Source organism: Triticum urartu, chromosome 5A (genome assembly GCF_056163025.1).
Source record: "Triticum urartu cultivar PI428250 chromosome 5A, HENAU_Tu73, whole genome shotgun sequence".
Taxonomy (NCBI): domain Eukaryota; kingdom Viridiplantae; phylum Streptophyta; class Magnoliopsida; order Poales; family Poaceae; genus Triticum; species Triticum urartu.
In genome coordinates, this window is record NC_141877.1 from 681941640 (window position 1) to 681963031 (window position 21392).

The 21392-nt window shown below is 45.8% G+C and overlaps 1 protein-coding gene and 1 pseudogene across 1 annotated transcript; both read right to left on the reverse strand.

The window, feature by feature from the left end:
• Positions 1-6690: 6690 nt before the first annotated feature.
• On the reverse strand, positions 6691-8108 carry LOC125506561 (ervatamin-B-like). Its single transcript, XM_048671351.2, has 2 exons — positions 7568-8108; positions 6691-7444 (listed from the first exon to the last, which is right to left on the reverse strand). Exons 1-2 carry the CDS (start codon positions 8064-8066, stop codon positions 6852-6854), a joined length of 1092 nt encoding a protein of 363 aa, XP_048527308.1. The 5' UTR covers positions 8067-8108; the 3' UTR covers positions 6691-6851.
• Positions 8109-9722: 1614 nt separating this feature from the next.
• LOC147974121 (uncharacterized) overlaps positions 9723-21392 on the reverse strand; it is a 34373-nt pseudogene continuing 22703 nt past the window's right edge.

The window sequence follows — 21392 nt, forward strand, 5'->3', positions numbered from 1 at the left end:
ACTCCCGTTGCCATAAGCCGAGCTCCTCTTGAAAAGAGCCCTCAGGCCATGGAGCATCAGCATTCTTGCTTATAACAGCACCTCCGCACTCTGCGTGCCGTCCCTCGATCATCTTCGGCTCTACTTGAAAGGTCTTGAGCCATAGTCCGAAGTGAGGAGTAACACGGAGGAAGGCTTCACACATGACGATGAATGAGGAAACGTGGAGGATGGACTCCGGAGCTAAGTCGTGAAATTCCAGCCCATAATAAAACATGAGCCCCCTCACGAAGGGATCCGTCTGGAAGCCTGGCCCCCGACGGAAGTGAGACATGAACACCACGCTCTCGCCAGGCTTGGGAGTGGGAATGGCCTGCCCTTGAGCAGGCAACCTATGTGAGATTTCGCCGGTCAAAAACCTGGCCTCTCTCAGCTTTAGCACGTCCTCCTCCGTAACGGAGGAGGGCATCCATCGGCCTCGAAGGTCGGAACCGGACATTGTCGAAGATCCGAAGCGCCTGAAATCTGGGGCTTGGGTGTTGGAACTCGAGGCGAAGGGCGAACTCGTTTGAGATTGAAAGAAAGGAGTAAGGCCTTGGTCTCTTTATAAGAGGTTGAATACCAAGGGCCCTCCCCGTAACCGTTTGGGACTCTCCTTTAATCGAGAAAACATGCCAACGGGCACGATTGGGTTACCCACGTCCGTATTGATGAGGATCCCGTAAATAAAGGGGGACACGATCTCTGCTTTGACAAAGACGTGCCAAGGAAACCGCCTCGCAAAACGCGCTGAGGTGGGGGAGTAAAAACGATTTGAATAAAGGCTTGGCCGTAGTGTGATGTCACGCCACGGAATACGTCAGCAGATTAGATTTGTGTAAATATTATTCTCTCTACGGCGATATGTGGAAACTTATTTTGCAGAGCCGGACACTATCCTTTGTGTTCAAAATCTTCTATGGAGGAGGAACCCGCCTTGCAATGCCGAAGACAATCTGCGCGCCGGACTCGTCGTCATTGAAGCCTGGTTCAGGGGCTACTGAGGGAGTCCTGGATTAGGGGGTGTTCGGATAGCCGGACTATACCTTCAGCCGGACTCCTGGACTATGAAGATACAAGATTGAAGACTTCGTCCTGTATCCGGAAGGGACTTTCCTTGGCGTGAAAGGCAAGCTTGGCGATACGGATATGTAGATCTCCTACCATTGTAACCAACTCTGTGTAACCCTAACCCTCTCCGGTGTCTATATAAACCGGAGGGTTTTAGTCCGTAGGGGAGAACAACAATCATACCATAGGCTAGCTTCTAGGGTTTAGCCTCCTTGATCTCGTGGTAGATCTACTCTTGTACTACCCATATCATCAATATTAATCAAGCAGGACGTAGGGTTTTACCTCCATCAAGAGGGCCCGAACCTGGGTAAAACATCGTGTCCCCTGCCTCCTGTTACCATCCGCCTAGACGCACAGTTCGGGACCCCCTACCCGAGATCCATCGGTTTTGACACCGACAGCGTCATTCGGAACAGCTAGTGCGCCGGGACCCTTTCCAAAGATTACGTGTAAATCATTGACCATAGAAAGTACGTGATCACCGGTACGCATGGCAGGCTTCTTCTGGTGATCTGCCTCGCCTTTGAAATGCTTGCCTTTCTTTCGACATTGATGGTTGGTCGGAAGAAATCAACGATGGCCCAGGTACCCATTCTTCTTGCATTTGTCTAGGTATATACTTTCAGTGTCATCTAAACAGTGCGTGCATGCGTGGTATCCTTTGTTTGTCTGTCCTGAAAGGTTACTGAGAGCGGGCCAATCGTTGATGGTCACGAACAACAACGCCTTTAGGTTAAATTCCTCTTGTATGTGCTCATCCCACGTACGTACACCATTTCCATTCCACAGCTGTAAAAGTTCTTCAACTAATGGCCTTAGGTACACATCAATGTCGTTGCCGGGTTGCTTAGGGCCTTGGATGAGAACTGGCATCATAATGAACTTCCGCTTTATGCACATCCAAGGAGGAAGGTTATACATACATAGAGTCACGGGCCAGGTGCTGTGATTGCTGCTCTGCTCCCCGAAAGGATTAATGCCATCCGCGCTTAAAGAAAACCATACGTTCCTTGGGTCCTTTGCAAACTCATCCCAGTACTTTCTCTCGATTTTTCTCCACTTCGACCCGTCAGCGGGTGCTCTCAACTTCCCGTCTTTCTTACGGTCCTCATTGTGCCATCGCATCGACTTGGCATGCTCTCCGTTTCTGAACGGACGTTTCAACCGTGGTATTATAGGAGCATACCACATCACCTTCGCAGGAACCCTCTTCCTGGGGGGCTCGCCGTGAACATCACCAGGGTCATCTCGTCTGATCTTATACCGCAATGCACCGCATACCGGGCATGCGTTCAGATCCTTGTATGCACTGCGGTAGAGGATGCAGTCATTAGGGCATGCATGTATCTTCTCCACCTCTAATCCTAGAGGGCATACGACCTTCTTTGCTGCGTATGTACTATCGGGCAATTCGTTATCCTTTGGAAGCTTCTTCTTCAATATTTTCAATAGCTTCTCAAATCCTTTATCAGGCACAGCATTCTCTGCCTTCCACTGCAGCAATTCCAGTACGGTACCGAGCTTTGTGTTGCCATCTTCACAATTGGGGTACAACCCTTTTTTGTGATCCTCTAACATGCGATCGAACTTCAGCTTCTCCTTTTGACTTTCGCATTACGTCCTTGCATCGACAATGACCCGGCGGAGACATCGGGCACATCGTCTGGTTCCTCTTGATCTTCAGCAGCTTCACCCGTTGCAGTATCATTGGGCACATCGTCTGGTTCCTCTTGATCTTCACCAGCTCCCCCCGTTGCAGCATCACCGTATTCAAGGGGCACATAGTTGTCATCGTACTCTTCTTCTTCGCCGTCTTCCATCATAACCCCTATTTCTCTGTGCCTCGTCCAAACACTATAGTGTGGCATGAAACCGTTGTAAAGCAGGTGGGTGTGAAGGATTTTCCGGTTAGAGTAAGACATCATATTCCCAGATTTAGTGCATGGACAACACATAAAACCATTCTGCTTGTTTGCCTCAGCCGCATCGAGAAACTCATGCACGCCCTTAATGTACTCGGAGGTGTGTCTGTCACCGTACATCCATTGCCGGTTCATCTGTGTGCATTATATATAACTAAGTGTCCAAATTAATAGAAGTTCATCATCACATTAAAACCAAAGTACACACATAGTTCTCATCTAACAACATATAGCTCTCCAGAGCATCTAATTAATTAAACCATACATTGAAACTATGTAAAACATTTCAATGCGAAAACAAATGCGATCATAATCGCAACCAAGGTAACAATTGATCCAACGGCATAATGATACCAAGCTTCGGTATGAATGGCAGATTTTCTAATCTTTCTAATCTTCAAGCACATTGCATCCATCTTGATCTTGTGATCATCGACGACATCCGCAACATGCAACTCCAATATCATCTTATCCTCCTCAAATTTTTTTATTTTTTCCTTCAAGAAATTGTTTTCTTCTTCAACTAAATTTAACCTCTCGACAATAGGGTCGGTTGGAATTTTCGGTTCACATACATCCTAGATAAATAAAATCTATGTCATGTTGGTCGGCATAATTTTCATAAACAATAAATGAACCAATATTTATAAAGATAATATATGTACCACATCTGAATCATAGACAGGACGAGGGCCGATGGGGGTGGATACCAAAACCATCGCCCTATATAAGATGCAATAATGAAAGTAAGAAAATAATACAAGTATCTATGTAAACATACAAGTAAGAATATTTTTTCCTTTCAGAAAGAAGATAAGAACAAGAGGCTCACCACGGTGGTGCCAGCGATGAGCTCGGCACGGGTGATCAACGGCAGTGAAGACGGGGACGGGGCGTGACGGACCGCTAAACCTAGACAAATATTGAGGAAAATGGAGCTTGGAGGTCGAGCTTGGAGAGGAGAAAGCTTAAGTAGTGTGGTCTCGGTTCTGGACTGAACCAGGACTAATGAGCTGACCCGGCCTGGACCTTTGCCCCCTTTTCTACTAGTGTCTGTTGAGTTCCGGTGAAGACGGGGCGGCACAATAAACTCGAGTGAGATGGTTGGCGTAGGTTGACGGCACGGCGCGGCTCCGGTCGCGAAGGGTCTCGCGAGGAAGAAGAAGTAGTGAAGGAGATGAGGCAAAAGGTAAAAAGAAGGACCTCGTGCCTATTTATAAAGAAAAGGGCAACAGTAAATGGCTGGTGCAAAAATCGAGGAGGCACAATAAATGTTACAACAAGGGAACGCCTCGATTCTTGGACTGACAGATTTATACAAAGATTCGTTATGACGTAATAGAGGGTTTCCCGAAATCATGAGGTGATGTATTCTCTTTATTATGGCGGGCTATGGAGATTTTTCTAGAATACGGTTAAGAGAAGTGAAAGGAAGACTCGCCAAACGGAGGAGTTTAAGATTGACATGAACAAATTCGAATCAATCTGGGGCCTAATGTTGAGGATATGACCCCGCAATATAAACCGCCCAGGAAGGGCCGGTTTAGACCATTGGCAACTCACGAAGTTAAGGTTTCAGACATGCCCAAGTGTTGGAGGGGCGACTCATAAGATGGGCCGACTTAAAGCCCAAGACCAGAAGACGGTGAGTGGCCCAAAGGCATAAGTTATCATATGGTGACTTGCCTTACTAGGCAAGGTGATTTAGAGCGTGACTCAGTCATGGGTCGTAACCCGACCCAGACTCAAGCCGGCGGCCTCGACCTGTATATAAAGGCGACTCCCTAGCATAGTAGAGGACAAACAATAGTTCGATAGCTACGTCAAGCGAATCCGCTACCTTGTAATCGATACTGAAGCAATAGAAACACAAAGCAGGACATAGGTTTTACCTCGATCAAGAGGGGCCGAACCAGGGTAAACTCGGGTCTCTCGACCTGCTCAACCCCGACAAGCTAATCACCATAGCAATAGCCTCGCAACTAAGTCCTTTCACTAGGGCATCTGTCGTGACAAAATCACGACATAAACGGACTCCAAAAGTTCCATAAAAGCAATTTTACTTCGTTTTGGAATATTTAAAAAAATTGAAAAATAATAAGTAGTCCGAAAAGCGCACGAGCAGACAACAAGCCTGGGGGCGCGCCTCCCGAGCTTGTGGAGCCCTCGTGTATATCCCGGACTCCGTTTTCTCTCAGATTACTTGTTTTTCACGGTAAAAATTCATGATTTGACTTTTGTAAGGAGCTGATTTTGATCCATATGTTTCATGCTATGTTTAGATTTATCTTAATTCTTCTTTCGTAGTTGCGGATGCTTTCGAGAGAGGGTAATAATAAGTGGGTTGCTTGGTCAAGTAAGCACAACACCCTAACACTGATCCACCCACATATCAAATTGACAAAGTAATGAAGGTGAATCAACTAAACATGATGAACATGACTAGACGAGAATTCTCATGTGTCGTCAAGAACGCTTTGCTCAATATAAGACGTACTACCGGCATGTCCTTTGCAACAAAAAGGATTGGGCCACCTTGCGGCGCCTTTGTTACTATCATTACTTGCTACTTGTTACGAATTACCTTACCACCATACTATCTGTTACTACTATTTATAGCACTTGCAGAAAATACCTCACTGAAGACCGCTTGTCGATTTCATCTCCTCTTCGTCGAGTTCGACACCCTTAATTATCGAAATGACTATGATTAATCCCTTATATTTGTGGGTCATCAGAGACCAAATCAATGATACAACCCAGAGGCCTAGGGGGGGCCATGACATGAGCGAGGTCTAAAGACCCAAATCTAGGCTGAAGACCTCGATCCAGTTTGCGTACATAATAACGGGAGAGAAAATAGAGGAATTATAATCCATTTGGGGATACAGTTGGGGAGCATCCGCCCCGATTCATTCCGATCTTGTGTTTAGACGTCCAAAAAACAAACAAAATAAGGGGGCATGCGTACATAATAACGGGAGCGCAATGGAGATAATTTTATGGCGCAATAATTTTGTCTTGATTACGACTTCACAAGGTACCCCGCGGACTTTAGAGGTGGCACTCCTATATATCTACGTCCGAGTATAAATGAATCTTCAGCCATCAGACTCTAACAAATGGAGGTTTCATATCTTTTTTAACAGTACCATAAGAGTGCTCATCGTGCATGCAAATTTCATTTTAAAAGAAAATCCCATGAAGAAATAGAAAAGAAAGAAGAGTGTGCACGAGCACGATACGTACCCAAAATGTCATCTGGAAATTCAGACTGGATTTCACCTTTTACCTCCAATATGTACATTCGCGGCACACCAGTCACCCCATTTCTTCATGAGCATTCGTCTAGATTACCCTATTTTAAAAACTGCGTACCATGTATCTCTCATGGTTGTCGATTGTAAAATGTGTGCGGTGATGATCACGGTTAGAGGATACCACAAGGACGGCGTGGTGTGGAACCCATGGAGAAGAGAAGGCTAGACATGATCGTCGATCCTGTCCTGAGATCTTTAAACATTGTTGTTAAAGTATGTACCTAACATGCGGGTCATATATAATAGTAGGCAAAATGCTAAAATGGATTAAAATCGAGTACACAGTTTTTTAGATGGGATATTTCGATACAACATCCACAAAATCGGTAAATATATGTCACAAATGCACAATTAACTGGTAAAAAGTGTAATTCACTTGAAAATTTATTACTCTCAGGACATGCTATTACACGCATGGTCTAACGATTGATCAAATTAAAGGGAAGTATAGTAAAAAAATAATTTTGCATTATCGAAGCAATTTCTTAGATATCACACATAGTGCTGGCTGCTGTGGTCAAGCCGTGGGGTAGAAGGGCGAGGTGGCAAGGCCACATGTGCCCGTGGACGAGGGCACGTCCTTTGCGAGGTAGACATATCCTTGTTCACCCCAGTCGTTGCTCCACGAGTTCTTGGCAATCCAGTACTTGTCTCCCTCGGCGGGACCCTCGCAGTAGCCGACGATGGTGACGGCGTGGTTCACATTGGCGGAGCAGGGGCCACGGTAGATGCCGCCGGAGTAGAACTGGAACTCAAAACCGCTGGCGTCAATGTACGCCGTCACGGGCTGCATGGCTACGGCGATCGCCAGCTGAGCTTCGTTGTTGGGTGGCACGGCCTTGAAGCCCTTGACGGACGCCTGGTGGTCGAACAGTAGCTTGTCCACGTCGCACTTTCCCTGGAATCCGGCGTAGGGGTACCTCTCCTCCGACGTGATGCCACCACGGGCGGCCACGAGGGCCATAGCCGAGTCTGAGTGGCCGCCGCCGCAGCCGCTGCTCCCGGTGTCGCAGTCCACGAGTTCCTGCTCGGACAGCGACACCAGCTCCCCCGTCCTAATCTTGTTCATGCCTTCGATGGCCGCCACCGCCGCGAATGCCCAGCACGATCCTGCCATATTGCAATTTCATCCATCCGCACGACGACACGAGTAATTCATTGAGCAAACATGACCATGCATGCATATAGTATACTATAACTAAATCTGCAAGAAGGTATAGCTTGACAACTTACCACAAGTGCCTTGATTCTTGACGCCGGTGACAGCGCCACTGGAGCGCCAGTCAACGCAGCAGGGCTTGAAGGAGTGGTAGGGGAGGTAGGTGGGTGACGTGGCATTCAAGCTGGTGGTGTTGAGCCCGGTGAACTGCTGGAGGACCTCCGTGGGGCTGAGGTCGCCGAACCTGTTCATCCTCACCCCGCCCCTGCTGTTGGTCTGCGACCCACCTGGCTGGAACCCGCGACCGATGACGGTGCCAGGATTCTGTTGGTCGAATTGGCCGATGGCGTTGGTGTTGTTCTTGAAGACTTGGAACCGCATCTCCTCCTCCTGCTGGCACGAGTAGTGCTTTGAGTACTTGACCACCCACTTGGAGAACCTCTCCCTCACCTCGGACTCCGGCAGCTCAAACGGCGGGGGCGGCGGCGGTGGGTAATTTGCCGCAGTAAGCAATGCTTGCAGGAAAGTGGTGAGGCACAAGAGTAGGACAAGGTAAGGCGTGGAGGAAGCCATCTTGATTAGCTCGGGTTGGATCCTTGTCTGGAATACATGCACCGGGCCTCATGCTTATATAGGCGGGCGCCTAGCTAGGTCCATCGCAGCAGCTCGTCGTGTTTGGCTGCTGTACAGTCGCAGGGTTTCTTTTTTTCAAACGAGATTTTCGGAAACCGGCCTATTTTCGGAAATCCCCAAAAACATGAAATATTGTCCGAAAATACCAAATTGTTTTGAATTTAAATAAGTAACGACGTCAAATAAAAAATGAATGCACACGTGTTTAGAACTTGCTTAGTGACCTGGTTGTAGGAAGGGTGTGCTAGAAGCAGGAAGTCGCGGGTTCCAACCCTGTTTCACGAGAATTACATTTTTTTTAATCCTGGTTCACGAGAATTGCATCGCAGCAGCTCGTCGTGGGTGGCTCCTGTACGGTCGCAGGGTTTTTTTTTCAAACGAGATTTTCAGAAACTGGCCTATTTTTGGAAATTCCCGATAACATGAAATATCGTCCGAAAAAAAACAAATTGTTTTGAATTAAATTAGTGAACGAGGTCAAAGAGAAAATGTATGCACACGTGTTTAGAACTTGCTTAGTGGCCTGGTTCAAACAAAACGCATGGTAGAAGCAGGAAGTCGCGGGTTCCATCCCTGTTTCACGAGATTTACATTTTTTTTAATTCTATGTGGCGGGTTTTTTTTTTCTCGCAACATGGCACATTAGAACAAAGTATACACCAACTGTTCTGCTAAATAGTGTTGTGTCCTTTTCGCATTGCACAACTTGCACTAAATGCGAGTTTATGTTACTATAATATACTCGTTTGCTCATACCTAACATCGATCAGCTGCTGTGCTAGTCATTTGTGCGAGAGAATCTTTCCATGGATAATGCGTTTCAGAAATTAATTTGAGTGTGAGACACCAAGTCATATTTGAACTTCTGTCAATCGGAGAAGAAACGCATGCTTGGCGGCCGGCAAGCGAGCATGTGGTACGACCGAATCATTGCTAGCTAGCTACTACGAGTACGTAATTATCTTTGGTTATCAAGTGTACATCACTGAGCCAATTAACGAACCTAAAAAGTAAGATTATATATATGACATACCATATCAATCTGTTAAATTGATAAAACACTCATGCAAACCAAACATGACAGTATGTATACCACCTAATCTTTTTTGCACCGTTGCAATTTTTAGCGCACAAGGGTGGCTGCCAGTTGCCTGACGTTTCGGTATTATAAAGCTATTCTTCTAAACATAACAAGTACGAAACTGTCCTTTGTTCGAGTATTCAAAGGATGACGTTTTTGGATATTTATTTGGAATTATAGTTCCATTGGAAGAAGGGAAACCAGTGGAAATATCTCTACTGACGAACCATTTGAATAGTACGGGTGCTGGCATGCCACGGGGCACGACCATCGAAGTAATGAAAAAGAAGAAGTTTTGTAGTTGGACCATCTGCTCTATCCGTTCGATTTGAGCTTCTCCAGAGAAAATAAGACGTTAAAAATGAAAACCATTCAAACAGTATGACCTTTTCCATTATATTCTTCTACACAACTACTAGTACAGAAATAGCCTTGGCACGTCAAGAAAAATCCTTCCTACACAGTTTTCACAACGTATTCGGCAGCTTTAGGGAAAGCGCATAGGGGTTAAATCATTAAGGAATCTAACAAATTACATATACAACCGTATCAATCTGTTAAAATGATGAAGTCGTGTCTATCAAAACATGCCAGTGTATATACCACCTAATCTTTTTTGCACCATTGCAATTTTTAGCAATGGTTGCTGGTCGTTCTAATCTAACCACAGGCCGTTGCCTCTTCTTTCTTGGTGCTCTGCGTGTTCTGGTAAAAACTCCGTACTTCACCTGCACGAGCACTGGATGTGCCGCGGTGAACCTTGTCATAGCTGTTGCATCGCTCTCATGGGCGGTGTGCACTGCTGAACTGAGAGGCAATCCTTTATAGTACTGGAAAGGCAGACAACTGGCAGCAACCATTGCTAAAATTGCAATTACTCTTATGAACAAACTGAATATAAACTAGTTCTATTTAATCTGCATCTCAATCATGATCATTGAAGAAACATAATTGCGTTACCCTAGCATGTATCATTGCAAGCTTACTAGTCCTTATCCTTGGTTGTGAAGTGTACATCATTGAGCCAATTAACGAACCTAATAAATCAAATTATACATACGCCGTACCATATTAATCCGTTAAATTGATAAAATATTCATGCTAGCTTGCTTGCTTGACAGCCTTGCTGCACATACACGTTGTTGCTCCTGGTGAATTGATCTAGCGTTATAAAGCCAATAATTGGTATCTAAAGCCTCGACGATCGACAATCTACGATGCGGGACAGCGATCAAGAGTCAGTCAGCTCCAAGTCCGACAATGGCGGTTCCAAGCCGAACAAGTCCGGCAACGTCGGTTCCAAGGCAAACAAGTCCGGCAACGTCGGTTCCAACGTGAACAAGAACAGCGACAAGGTGAACAAGGGCAGAACGTCTGCGACCAGTGATTGAGAAAGGGGTGGTGCTACTGTAATATCGCACCGCAACATCCCCTTCCAGTACCTGATGCTCACCAAGGCCAACTAAGGCGTGTGGGCGGTGAAGATGAAGATTATCTCCGGACCCTTCGAGTGTGGGAGGCAATCACGGACCTCATGCGTATATAGATGGGCTCCTAGGTCAGTTGCAACATCCCATCATGGGCGGCTGCTGTATTGTTGCAGGGTTTTTTTTCGAACAAGATTTTCGGAAACCGGCCGGTTTTCATAAATTCTGACTTTTTTAACAAAAATATCATACCTATTATAAAGATTCAGTGGAAGTACAAAGCACCCCAAACATAATAAGAATTACATCCAGGTCTATGGACAACCGAACGACCATTGCCACGAACATGTCGCTGTTGTCGCTCATATACCGGATCTGGCCTGATCTTGTCGATGACAGCCGAGAAGTCTTAGTGCATGTGCCCCTAAGGACCAGAGTTCGGGAGCCGTAGTAGTCGCATTGACTCCTTGAATTGATTCGAAGAACCTAATACCAAATCTCACTGTTGCTTTTGCACGACAAGAAAGCCTAACCTCGTCGCTCTGAGGAGATGGCAGGAATCCACGTCGGAGCTTCGTCTAATCCGTCCCGATGAATGAACTTGAGAAGGATCGAAGCCCGGAAGACTGATTCGAAAAAGAAGGTACGCCATTCGTCCGAGCGCCGCCCTTGCGAGAACGAAAACCCTACCTATGTAAGCCGAGGCACGAGGAATACCCTCCCGGCCGCCACCGGCTACCGGAACGGTAGGCGGAGGGGAGGCGAATCCATGCGCTCGCCGGGGAAGATCGAAGGAAGGAAGGCTTTCCCTAGTCGCCTTGCGAGAGTGAAAAAAAACTACACTTGGAAATTCCGACTTAGTGGCCTGGTGGTAGGAAGCGCATGCTAGAAGCAGGGAATCGCGGGATCGATTGCTGTTTCACGAGAATTACAATTTTTTAATCCTAGGTGGGGGTTTTATTTTTCTGGCAACATGGCACATTGGAACAAAGTATAGACCAACTGTTCTGCTAGTGGTCTATTATTATTTCTTAAATTGTGTTGTGTCCTTTTGGCATTGCACAACTTGCACTAAGTGTGAGTTTGTGTTACTATAATATACCTGTTTGTTCATACCTAACATCGATCAAGCTGTGTGCTACTCATTTGTCCGAGAGAATCTTTCCATTGATAATGCCTTTAAGAAAATTAATTTGAGTGTGAGACACCAAGTCATATTTGAACTTCTGTCCATCGGAGAAGAAACGCATGCTTGGCGGCCGGTAATTAAGCCAGCATGTGGTATGACCGAATCATTGCTAGCTAGCTAGTACGAGTACGTAGTTATCTTCGGTTATCAAGTGCACATCAGTGAGCCAGTTGGCGAAACTAATAAATTAATTACATATACGACCATACCGATCCGTCAAATTGATAAAGAATGATATATTGAATGTCTACTTGACCTTTAAAAATTATCACTTTTTCCATGTTATACTCTTCTAAACGTAACTACATAACTGGCCGTTGTTCGAGTATTAAAAGGATGGCGTTTTGAATGTGTACTTGATCATTCAAACAGTATGACCTTTTCCATTGTGTTCTTCAACATGACTAGTACAGAACTTGCCTTGCACGTTAAAAAAAAGTTCTTCCTACACAGTTTTGACAACGTGTTTTGCAGTTTTGTCAACGTGTTTGGCAGCTTCCGTCACTGCTATATTTACGGATCTGTGGGAAGTTCAAAAAAGAAAAATAATTGTTAAACCTAAACAGCGGTGACGGAAGTACTAATGGATTCTCCATGGGTTTGAGAAAGGAACACAATTTGTTCAAGATGCAAGATGGATATCAAGACTACAACTGCATCATTACCGTGGTATTTTCAGGTCAAAAACAAAGTTTTCTACTCAGGCTATGATGAACTAAGAAAGGGATGAACACCGACGAACACCATGGATTCAAGTAACCTAGTGTAGATCTGAGGAGAAAGAAAAGGGGGAACCTGCCGGTCGTTACGAAAAGCGGCGGAGCTCCCACTAGTAGAAAACGGGCCTATTGTCCCGGTTCGTAAGGGCCTTTTGTCCCGGTTCCAGAATCAGGACTAAAGGGTCGTTACTAATGCCCTGACCCTTTAGTCCCGGTTCTAACAAGAACCGGGACAGATGGGCCTCCACGTGGCCTGCGCCCTGAGCCCAGGCAGGAGGGCCTTTGGTCCCGGTTGGTGGCACCAACCGGGACCAATAGGCATCCACGCGTCAGCATTTCTGTGGCTTGGGTTTTTGTTTTTTTTTTGAAGGGGGTTGGGGGTTTTGGGGGGTTAATTTAGGTATTTCATATATTGTGTTAGCTAGCTAATTAATAGAGAGAAGTGTCCTCTCTTATGTTCGTGCTTGGTCGACCCTACGTACTATACATACGTATAGAGAGGACTAGACACGCTAGCTAGCTAGTAAGCAAACGAAGGAAACAGAAGATCGTCATGAACATATATGCATACAGAGAGAAGTGATATCGACCACCTCTCCTTCTCCGAAAGATTGGTTGAACAACAAGTTCTCGTATATATATCCGACACTACCGACTACATATATACAATAATTATCTCTTACAAATATAATCTCCTAAACTACGGACGCATGGTCCACATAGTATTCTCCGTCTTCAGCGATCACATGGTCAAGAAAGAATGCCGCCAATTCCTCTTGAATTGCTCGCATGAGATCTGGTGCTAGAAGTTCATCCCGCATCCGGAACATCTAATTTGAAGAAGGGGGTGAATACATATATATATGAATGAATGAAACTCAACACAAATGATGGTAATAAAATAAAATTGTGAATATTGTTATTTACGCACTTCATATTGTTCGTCAGAGTAGCCCCGCTCACAGGTCGTGTGGCGGATGGACTCGCAAACGTAGTATCCACAGAAATCATTCCCTTGGTCCTACCACAACCACTTTACAAGAAATAGAGGTCAATCAAACAGATAAGCAAGAATGCCAAATGGTATTGATGAAACTAGCGCTTGAATCAATAGCTAGGAGATGCACGGAACATGCTACTATAGTACTTACTTTCGGGTGTCTAACTTCCAGCTCCTTCGGCTGTCCCGGAGCTTTTTTGGTGAATTTTCTCCAAAACCTGCCAGACAAAGAAAACAATTACTTGATATCAGAAATGAACAAAGTTGCTGATATGGTGGATAATGATCGATTTAACTTACTTCTCGAGTATTTGAGTCATGTCCGCATACTCCTGGGGATCTTTTCGTTTAGAGTCCAAGACAGTTACTACTCCCTGCTCAAGCCTAATCTCTAGGAGAATATAGTGGTACATGCGCACGCATGCATAACTCATCAATTACATTACTATAACCTGGACTAATATATAAGGGAAACCGAATATGCACAAGACAGTAACACTCACTTGAAGTTGTAAGGAAAGAGTATTATATCTTTGTTTTCATTTATTTTGAATGATCGTAGCAAGTTGGCCTCGGTATCTGCAGATTTTCAAGTACCAATCAAGCAATCTTCGCATCATCGTTGATAGAGATCTTTCATCTTTGACGAGAGACTTCCCGTACTCGTATCTGTGTATCTGCACGTCCATGAAATCATAATGTACATCGTCGGGCAGGTAATCTCCAAGATTGCTATAACCGGGCACCATCCTCGGATCGACGATGTCGCTAGGCACCTTGAGCGGGGGGCACGATTGATTCCCTTGTTCGCCGAGCTGGGCAGTTTGTTTCCCAACTGCTCGTCATTCTTTCATCCTTTGATCACTGACTGTACTTCCCGACCGCTCCGCTTCGGCCCATGTCTTTCCAATAATGCGCTCATAGTTTCCTTTCGACGGAGACTTGGGTGGTTTTGTCAGGGCAGCCAGAGTGCGCTTCGCTTTCACCGGATCTACCTTCTCCTCCGGAGGTGGATGTCTCTGTGCTTTCAACCCTTGAAACCAGTCCTCTACTTCGGTTCGCGCGATCTTCGCGTTCTCCTCCGGGGTCATCTCGTATGGTAACTTCTCTGGAGTCTTCAGAGAAGGACCGAATCTGTATTTCCTCCCGCCTCTGGCTGTACTGCTAGACGCCGGCAGAGCAGATGGAGCGGCTGTCTTCTTTACTTGCTTACGAGCCGGAGGAGAAGGACTACGATGCACCGGAGCAGCCGGAGCGGCGGAGGGTCTCTTCCGCCCTTGCTGACGAGGCGGAGAAGGAGGAGGCTGGCTGCTCGGGCACGCCGGCGCAGGCGGAGAAGGAGGCGGAGTGCCGCCACGCGCCGGAGAAGGAGCCGGCCGAGTGCCCTAATCGTCACTCGCCGGAGGAGGAGGCGGTGGAGGAAGCGGAGTGCCCTGACTCGCCGGAGGAGGAGGAGGCGGAGGCGTCCAGTTCGGAAGGTTGATGAGCTCCTTCCGCCATAGACATGGAGTCTTCAGAGCAGAACCCAGCAGAGTCTCCCCTTCACCGATAGGGTGGTCAAGCGGGAGGTCCTCAAATCCCTCCGTTATTTCATCCACCATCACCCTAGCATATCCTTCTGGAATCGGCCGGCAGTGAAAAGTTGCGTCGGGTTCAGTAGGATAAACAGAGCCAACAACCGCCTTGACCTTCATATCAATCCATTGCGTCATAAGGTGGCAATTTTGAGACTCCGTGATAGCATCCACGGGATAGCTGGTAGGAGCCGTCAAGACATGCTCCGGCTGAAGCAGATCGGTGGAAGCCACGCTGCTTCTCCGCTGAGATGGCGGGATAGCTTCGGGGGAAGCTTCGACAGTTCGTTTGCTGCGATTTGCTTCTCGTTCCTCTATCGATTGTACCCTAGCGTGCAGCGCCTGCAGTTCGGTCTACTGCACTTTCTTCCTCCTCTCATGGCATTTGTAACGGCGTGCGTCCGGAAACCCAGCCTTCCATGGAATGGAGCCTGGCGTGCCTCGTGTCCGTCCAGGGTGCTCAGGATTTTCGAGGGCCATTGTGAGCTCGTCGTTCTCTCTGTCTGGAACGAACGTCCATTGCTGCGCTGCTTCGATATATTGCTGAAGCCTCGTGACTGGTATTTCCAATTGATCGTCCGTCCAAATGCACTTCCTGTTAGGGAACGCAGTAATTTCAAAAAAATTCCTACGCACACGCAAGATCATGGTGATGCATAGCAACGAGAGGGGAGAGTGTTGTCTACGTACCCTCGTAGACCGCAACGGAAGCGGTGACGCAACGTAGAGGAAGTAGTCGTACGTCTTCTCGATCCAACCGATCCAAGCACCGTTACTCTGGCACCTCCGAGTTCTTAGCACACGTACAGCTCGATGACGTTCCCCGGGCTCCGATCCAGCAAAGCGTCGGGGAAGAGTTTCGTCAGCACGACGGCATGATGACGATGATGGTGTTCTACCGACGCAGGGCTTCGCCTAAGCACTACAACGGTATGACTGAGGTGGAATATGGTGGAGGGGGGCACCGCACACGGCTAAGGAACGATCTCAAGGATCAACTTGTGTGTAGGGTGCCCCCTTGCCCCCGTATATAAAGGAGCAAGGGGGAGGCCGGCCGGCCTATGGGGCGTGCCAAGGGAGGGGGAGTCCTCCTCCTAGTGGGAGTAGGACTCCCCTTTCCTAGTCCAACTAGGACTTGGGGGGGAAGGAAAGAGAGGGAGAGGGAAAGGGGGGGGACGCGCCCTCCCCTCCTAGTCCAATTCGGACTCCCTTGAGGGGGGGCGCGCCACCTCTTGGGCTGCTGCCCTCTCTCTCCCCTCAGGCCCAATAAGGCCCATTACTTCCCCGGGGGGTTCCGGTAACCCCTCCGGCACTCCGGATTTCTCCGAAATCACCCGGAACGCTTCCGGTGTCCGAATATAGCCGTCCAATATATCAATCTTTATGTCTCGACCATTTCGAGACTCCTCGTCATGTTCGTGATCACATCCGGGACTCCGAACTAACTTCGGTACATCAAAATGCATAAACTCATAATAAATGTCATCGTAACGTTAAGCGTGCGGACCCTACGGTTCGAGAACAATGTAGACATGACCGAGACACGTCTCCGGTCAATAACCAATAGCGGGACCTGGATGCCCATATTGGCTCCTACATATTCTACGAAGATCTTTATCGGTCAGACCGCATAACAACATACGTTTTCCCTTTGTCATCGGTATGTTACTTGCCTGAGATTCGATCGTCGGTATCCAATACCTAGTTCAATCTCGTTACCGGCAAGTCTCTTTACTCGTTCCGTAATACATCATCTCACAACTAACATATTAGTTGTAATGCTTGCAAGGCTTATGTGATGTGCATTACCGAGAGGGCCCAGAGATACCTCTCCGACAATCGGAGTGACAAATCCTAATCTCGAAATACGCCAACCCAACATCTATCTTTGGAGACACCTGTAATGCTCCTTTATAATCATCCATTTACGTTGTGACGTTTGGTAGCACCCAAAGTGTTCCTTCGGCAAACGGGAGTTGCATAATCTCATAGTCATAGGAACATGTATAAGTCATGAAGAAAGCAATAGCAACATACTAAACGATCGGGTGCTAAGCTAATGGAATGGGTCATGTCAATCAGATCATTCATCTAATGATGTGACCTTGTTAATCAAATAACAACTCTTTGTTCATGGTTAGGAAACATAACCATCTTTGATTAATGAGCTAGTCAAGTAGAGGCATACTAGTGACACTCTGTTTGTCTATGTATTCACACATGTATTATGTTTCCGGTTAATACAATTCTAGCATGAATAATAAACATTTATCATGATATAAGGAAATAAATAATAACTTTATTATTGCCTATAGGGCATATTTCCTTCAGTCTCCCACTTGCACTAGAGTCAATAATCTAGATTACACAGTAATGATTCTAACACCCATGGAGTCTTGGTGCTGATCATGTTTTGCTCGTGGAAGAGGCTTAGTCAATGGGTCTGCAACATTCAGATCCGTATGTATCTTGCAAATCTCTATGTCTCCCACCTGGACTAGATCCCGGGTGGAATTGAAGCGTCTCTTGATGTGCTTGGTTCTCTTGTGAAATCTGGATTCCTTTGCCAAGGCAATTGCACCAGTATTGTCACAAAAGATTTTCATTGGACCCGATGCACTAGGTATGACACCTAGATCGGATATGAACTCCTTCATCCAGACTCCTTCATTTGCTGCTTCCGAAGCAGCTATGTACTCCACTTCACATGTAGATCCCGCTACAACGCTTTGTTTCGAACTGCACCAACTTACAGCTCCACCGTTTAATATAAACACGTATCCGGTTTGCGATTTAGAATCGTCCGGATCAGTGTCAAAGCTTGCATCAATGTAACCTTTTACGATGAGCTCTTTTTCACCTCCATATATGAGAAACATATCCTTAGTCCTTTTCAGGTACTTCAGGATGTTCTTGACCGCTGTCCAGTGATCCACTCCTGGATTACTTTGGTACCTCCCTGCTAAACTTATAGCAAGGCACACATCAGGTCTGGTACACAGCATTGCATACATGATAGAGCCTATGGCTGAAGCATAGGGAATATCTTTCATTTTCTCTCTATCTTCTGCAGTGGTCGGGTTTTGAGTCTTACTCAATCTCACACCTTGTGACACAGGCAAGAACCCTTTCTTTGCTTGATCCATTTTGAACTTTTTCAAAACTTTGTCAAGGTATGTGCTTTGTGAAAGTCCAATTAAGCGTCTTGATCTATCTCTATAGATCTTAATGCCTAATATGTAAGCAGCTTCACCGAGATCTTTCATTGAAAAACTCTTATTCAAGTATCCCTTTATGCTATCCAGAAATTCTATATCATTTCCAATCAGTAATATGTCATCCACATATAATATTAGAAATGCTACAGAGCTCCCACTCACTTTCTTGTAAATACAGGCTTCTCCAAAAGTCTGTATAAACCCAAATGCTTTGATCACACTATCAAAACGTTTATTCCAACTCCGAGAGGCTTGCACCAGTCCATAAATGGATCGCTGGAGCTTGCACACTTTGTTAGCTCCCTTTGGATCGACAAAACCTTCCGGTTGCATCATATACAACTCTTCTTCCAGAAATCCATTCAGGAATGCAGTTTTGACATCCATTTGCCAAATTTCATAATCATAAAATGCGGCAATCGCTAACATGATTCGGACAGACTTAAGCATCGCTACGGGTGAGAAGGTCTCATCGTAGTCAACCCCTTGAACTTGTCGAAAACCTTTTGCGACAAGTCGAGCTTTGTAGACAGTAATATTACCGTCAGCGCCAGTCTTCTTCTTGAAGATCCATTTATTCTTAATTGCTTGCCGATCAACGGGCAAGTCAACCAAAGTCCATACTTTGTTCTCATACATGGATCCCATCTCAGATTTCATGGCTTCAAGCCATTTTGCGGAATCTGGGCTCACCATCGCTTCTTCATAGTTCGTAGGTTCATCATGATCTAATAGCATGACTTCCAGAACTAGATTACCGTACCACTCTGGCGCGGATCTCACTCTGGTTGATCTACCAGGTTCAGTAGTATCTTGATCTGAAGTTTCATGATCATCATCATTAGCTTCCTCACTAACTGGTGTAGGTGTCACTAAAATAGTTTTCTGTGATGTGCTACTTTCCAATAAGGAAGCAGGTACAGTTGCCTCGTCAAGTTCTACTTTCCTCCCACTCACTTCTTTCGAGAGAAACTCCTTCTCCAGAAAGTTTCCGAATTTAGCAACAAAAGTCTTGCCTTCGGATCTGTGATAGAAGGTGTATCCAATAGTTTCCTTTGGATATCCTATGAAGACACATTTCTCCGATTTGGGTTCGAGCTTATCAGGTTGAAGCTTTTTCACATAAGCATCGCAGCCCCAAACTTTCAGAAACGACAACTTTGGTTTCTTGCCAAACCACAGTTCATAAGGCGTCGTCTCAACGGATTTTGATGGTGCCCTATTTAACGTGAATGCGGCCGTCTCTAGAGCGTATCCCCAAAACGATAGCGGTAACTCAGTAAGAGACATCATAGATCGCACCATATCTAGTATAGTACGATTACGACGTTCGGACACACCATTACGCTGTGGTGTTCCGGGTGGCGTGAGTTGCGAAACTATTCCGCATTGCTTCAAATGTACACCAAACTCGTAACTCAAATATTCTCCTCCACGATCAGATCGTAGAAACTTTATTTTCTTGTTACGATGATTTTCAACTTCACTCTGAAATTCTTTGAACTTTTCAAATGTTTCAGACTTATGTTTCATTAAGTAGATATACCCATATCTGCTTAAGTCATCTGTGAAGGTGAGAAAATAACGATATCCGCCACGAGCCTCAATATTCATCGGACCACATACATCCGTATGTATGATTTCCAACAAATCTGTTGCTCTCTCCATAGTACCGGAGAACGGTGTTTTAGTCATCTTGCCCATGAGGCACGGTTCGCAAGTACCAAGTGATTCATAATCAAGTGGTTCCAAAAGTCCATCAGTATGGAGTTTCTTCATGCGCTTTACACCGATATGACCTAAACGGCAGTGCCACAAATAAGTTGCACCATCATTATCAACTCTGCATCTTTTGGTTTTAACATTATGAATATGTGTATCACTACTCTCGAGATTCAATAAGAATAGACCACTCTTCAAGGGTGCATGACCATAAAAGATATTACTCATATAAATAGAACAACCATTATTCTCTGACTTAAATGAATAACCGTCTCGCATTAAACAAGATCCAGACATAATGTTCATGCTCAACGCTGGCACCAAATAACAATTATTTAGGTCTAATACTAATCCCGAAGGTAGATGTAGAGGTAGCGTGCCGACCGCGATCACATCGACTTTGGAACCGTTTCCCACGCGCATCGTCACCTCGTCCTTAGCCAATCTTCGCTTAATCCGTAGTCCCTATTTCGAGTTGCAAATATTAGCAACGGAACCAGTATCAAATACCCAGGTGCTACTGCGAGCATTAGTAAGGTACACATCTATAACATGTATATCACATATACCTTTGTTCACCTTGCCATCCTTCTTATCCGCCAAATACTTGGGGCAGTTCCGCTTCCAGTGACCAGTCTGCTTGCAGTAGAAACACTCAGTTTCAGGCTTAGGTCCAGACTTGGGTTTCTTCTCTTGAGCAGCAACTTGCTTGCCGTTCTTCTTGAAGTTTCCCTTCTTCTTCCCTTTGCCCTTTTTCTTGAAACTAGTGGTCTTGTTGACCATCAACACTTGATGCTCCTTCTTGATTTCTACCTCCGCAGCTTTTAGCATTGCGAAGAGCTCGGGAATAGTCTTATTCATCCCTTGCATATTATAGTTCATCACGAAGCTCTTGTAGCTTGGTGGCAGTGATTGGAGAATTCTGTCAATGACGCAATCATCCGGAAGATTAACTCCCAATTGAATCAAGTGATTATTATACCCAGACATTTTGAGTATATGCTCACTGACAGAACTGTTCTCCTCCATCTTACAGCTATAGAACTTATTGGAGACTTCATATCTCTCAATCCGGGCATTTGCTTGAAATATTAACTTCAACTCCTGGAACATCTCATATGCTCCATGACGTTCAAAACGTCGTTGAAGTCCCGATTCTAATCCGTAAAGCATGGCACACTGAACTATCGAGTAGTCATCAGCTTTGCTCTGCCAGACGTTCATAACATCTGGTGTTGCTCCTGCAGCAGGCCTGGCACCTAGCGGTGCTTCCAGGACGTAATTCTTCTGTGCAGCAATGAGGATAATCCTCAAGTTACGGACCCAGTCCGTGTAA